The 4,502-nt window shown below is 39.3% G+C and overlaps 1 protein-coding gene across 1 annotated transcript; it reads left to right on the top strand.

Moving 5' to 3' along the window:
• Nucleotides 1-58: 58 nt before the first annotated feature.
• linc.pou2af1 (lnc RNA pou2af1) lies at nt 59-2,871 on the top strand. Its single transcript, XM_008425246.2, has 2 exons — nt 59-642; nt 1,948-2,871. The coding sequence occupies exons 1-2, from the start codon at nt 214-216 to the stop codon at nt 2,293-2,295; spliced, it is 777 nt and encodes a 258-aa protein (XP_008423468.1). The 5' UTR covers nt 59-213; the 3' UTR covers nt 2,296-2,871.
• Nucleotides 2,872-4,502: the final 1,631 nt, after the last annotated feature.

The following is a 4,502-nucleotide window of genomic DNA, read 5'->3' as shown; positions in this document are numbered from 1 at the left end:
AGGATCCGCAGCTCGATCTCAGGTTCCGGGCGGCGCGCTGCTTGTCCCGGTGCTGACAGGCAGGCAGCAACCTGCCCTGACCCGCCCTGACCCCGCGGAGCACAGCTCCCAGATGAAAGCCTGGGCCGGGCCGGGCTTGTCGGAATGCAGCTGCAGTAAATTATTGTCAGCTCTAAGCCGCAGCGCTCCAGAGGGTTAGTTGCTGCTGCCGCCATGACAACCGGAGTTGACGGTGTTAGAGCGCAGACAGCAGGGAAGACAGGACAGCCGCCGCTCTGTCTCATGTTACTGTTGATTAATCTGCATTTTATTACACTAATCTCACTTTTTAAAAATCTGATCTCATTAGGTCGTCACGAGGACCCTCCTCCTGCCGACATGAGCTCGCGAGCCCCGCAGCTGCGCGCGCCCTTCCTCCCTGTCACTAAGAGCTCGTGCAGCCTGAACATGCAGGCGAGCGCGTTCAGCGACCCCCAGCAGCAGCAGCAGCAGTTCGGGGACTTGATGTTGCCCAGCAACGACTACAGTTTCAGTTCCAGAGGAGCCGTGGACTACAACTCCCTGCCTCCTCTGCCCACTTCCTCCCCGCTGCCCTGGAGTCACGCGATGTCCTCAGACGTGGACTACTACGGCCAGGGGACGGTGAGTCTCAGTCTTCCTCCATGAAAAGCATCTCTTGTATTTTTAGCAAATCCAAAGTTAAAASGCGTCACTTTTATTTTTATTTACAACTTTTGTGTGACTCCACATTTCACATCAGTTTATCGCAAAATGAACGAGACAAAACGACCATCAAGTAAAACATTATTCAGTTCAGTTATCAGAAACTTTCAGTAAATKACTTCAGTATATTGTTGCAAAAACAGAAAAAAACACATTTTAGACAATCAAATGTGACTAGTGCTTAAAAGACAAAGAAACAAGCTAACAAAACAACAACCAACATTCCTAAATTAATTGAATAAAACGCTAATATTAATCATAAAACTAAAATGAACAAAAAAACCACATTAAACATATATAGAATCTTATTATTATTATTATTATTATTATTATTATTATTATTATTATTATTATTATTGTTATTGTTATTATTATTATTATTATGTTAGTTAGAATGCCATTTGTTATTTTAATATGTTGGAAATAAATCTTTGTTTCTATAGTTTTGGCCTCTAATTGTAGTCAAACTAATATTCAGCCCAAATGCATCATTACAAACCTTCACCGCTGTACAATTACACTTTATGAGACATTTTCATGCAGACATTTTCTGATTGCATAAAAACAGAACAGAAATATCCACGGTGGGACCAACTGCAAGTTGAAGACAAACAGATTCATGCAGAGACAAAAATATGTGAAAATAAGAAATGAGACAGTAAAMATAAAGAAAAATGATTCTCTGCTCTTATTAAAAATAACATATTCATGGTGGGGCAGTGGCAAAGGGGTAAAGCGTGACTTACACCTCAGTCCTTTATGTTGCTGTCACAGGTTCGAGTCCTGGTGCGATGACTTCCACGTCTTCACTCTCTCATGACAAACTTTCCTGTCTGTCAACTGACCAATAAAGATCATTAGAGCCTCGAAAACCTAACATAAAAAATAACATTGTAAAAGAGATGTGTGTCTGAGGAAGACAAATGTAGGAAAAATCTTGATTCTTTCACTTTTTAACAATATTTCAGACCTTATTAAAAGTAAATGTATAAATTTTATCTCCAATAATTAACACAATTTACAATAAACTGTAAGTAAAGGCTGCGCTGACTGCAGGGGGATTTTCACTAATCTGTGGTGTGCCAAACATTTTCTGAGCCAGACTTGGATCCATCCCACTCTCAGAGTTAAATTCTCACTCTTTCTCACTGTGTCCTGTTTCCGTGACAACTTCTACTCAGACTAACGCTCTACATCTGCTGGTCGTTCCCTCCCCTCTTCCAGGCGGCCTGCTCCTCATCAGAGTCCCTGACACTCTACACCCCCCTGGATCCCAACAGCTACTCCCCGCAGGACTCCTTTTCCTCTTCYTCCTCGTCTTGCTATGACTCACCCACCAGGATGGAGTCCAGTTTCCACGGCTTCCTCTCAAAACGCTACCCCTATCAGTACTGCAGCCCCCATCAGGACAGTGTGGCCGGCTGCTGGCCAGCCCAGCTGGAGAGCGCCCCCCTCGATGAGTACGCCCCCTACTGCCCCCCCACAGACTATCCCTACATCCAGCCTGTGGAGGAGAGCTACTTCAGGAAGGATTTCCCTCTGGGCTCTGAAATGTGTTACAATATTCTATGATGAGGAGTCCCAGCAGGATTACATTGTATCTGTTTGCACACTGCAAAAACACAAAATCTCACCAAGTATTTTTTGTCCTGTTTCTAATGCAGATATCCTAGTATACTTGCAATAAGACAAAACCAACTTMAAATGAACTTTTCAGCAAAAATATGACATTGTTTCAAGTGAATAATTTCATAAYGTTGATGAAAAAGTACTAGTTCCATTGGCAGATTATTTCACTTTTAACATGACATTTTTCCATGTTGTAAGTGAAATAATCTACTGGTAGATTTTTCATCAGTATTAAGAAATGAAATACTTAAAGCATCTGTTGCTGAAAAGTTACTTTWAAGTTAGTTTTGTCTTATTGCAAGTATATTGTGATATTTGCAATAGAAACTAGAACAAAATGACTTGGTAAGATTCTGTGTCTTTGCTCTGTAAATGGGACTCAGCTGGACGGTTTGTTCTCTGACCGCTGCACTGGAGTGGCTGATGATTGTTTAATGGATACAGACAGATATTTTTCTATAATTGTTTTTTACAACCTTGATTTATTGTAGTACTCATGATTTGTTATTATTCACAATAAAAAAAWWRGKTWMMWKKWWTWAAMMRSKKKWWTKRRKKGRWTTTYWAWTTTYYTTKKYTTTTTTTAGCAAAGAACAAAGAAAACAGAAAAAATTTGAGACTGAAAAGTATTGGCTCAGGAGGTTTGAATACAAATGTATAGCAAATTATTCAGATTTCTATATATATAAAAGATTTGAAAACTGCTCTGTATCATGTTAAAAAGTAACAAAATGTGAGAAAGTTTAAGTAGCATAAATACTCTTGCACATCTGCAAAAACAAAGTCCTACCAAGTAGTTCTGGTCTAGTTTCTTGTGAAAATATTTTAGTACACTTGAAATAAGACAAAACTGACTTACAAGTAACTTTTCAGCAAGTTATGGAAGCTTGTTTTAAGTAAACAATAACTTATTATTGATGAAAATGTAATAGTTGCACTGGCAGATTATTTAGCTTTTAATGTCTTGTTACAAGTGAAATAATCTGCCATAGAAATCTGTCATTAAAATGCAATAAAATAATCTGCACTGTAACATCCAGCAGCTACTTTGGCTACAAATCAAGGTARCTAYTGGATCCATCAACAAAATGTACTTATGACTTACATCTATGAAGCAAATGTACTCAAATTTTGTAAAACACAAAAATAGTCATTGCTTAGAGTGAGAATTATTTTCTTTAGAGTTCAGCTCACTCACAGTCACCAACACCTTTTAGTCCTTTCTGCTCAGTAATGGATCAGATCAGCACACAGAGTGGAGGATGGAGGGAAACCTGATGGCTTCCACTTTGGTTTGATTCTTTTAAAGAATAATAAGGTCATATATGTAAAAACTGCTGCAGTAGTGGACTACTCTGTGCCAGCCACATGGAGATGACATCAGTGAGTGTGTGACTCACTAGACTATATAAACCATCCACACCAGAACAGTAAGATGCTTCCTGAATGGCAAACTCTGGATCACCAGGAACCAGGAACTAAAGGAACTTTTAAACAAGAAAAAAAAGAGCCTTTAGGGAACGAGACAGGGAGTTATTGAGGAGTATACAGAAGCAGCTCAAAGTCATGATTAGAAACAGCAAGAATCTGGAGAACAAACTGCAGAGGAACAATATCAGATGTGTGGTCAGGGATGAAGAAGATTAMAGGCTTCAAGCAAAAGGAGGGTCAGATYGATTATTCAGAGTCTGGACAGAGCAAATGAGTTGAACACATTYTGCAACARGTTCAGCTCAGGAACAAGCTCATCGTCATCCTCTCCTGACCTCTTCCATACAAACATCACACCTTCCTCTGACCCACAAAATAAATATTAATTGTAATCAAATGTTGTCTCTTGTGATATAGGAATGGTTACAAAGTAACAAGCCCACATCCTCAATTTGTTTTCAGTTTTCCTTTTGATCCAGCCTTTGTACCATAAAAAGAAAATATTCAGGATTTATTTGTTGACTTCACAAAAGTCACTTGTTCTTCAATTTAAAGCTTTAAACAGAATTGAATTTTCACTTTGCCTGTTGTGGATTTATTGTCCACTTGATGTTGCAGTTGAGCAGATGAAGCACCATGGTGTGTCAAACAGTTTGATGGAAAGTCTCAGTGCATCATGAAGCTTCATTTCACCATCACTGATAAATGTGACAGTAGTG

This window comes from Poecilia reticulata, linkage group LG13 (assembly GCF_000633615.1).
Source record: "Poecilia reticulata strain Guanapo linkage group LG13, Guppy_female_1.0+MT, whole genome shotgun sequence".
Taxonomy (NCBI): domain Eukaryota; kingdom Metazoa; phylum Chordata; class Actinopteri; order Cyprinodontiformes; family Poeciliidae; genus Poecilia; species Poecilia reticulata.
The sequence above is the reverse complement of the archived record's forward strand: the minus strand, read 5'-3'. Positions and strand labels throughout refer to the sequence as shown.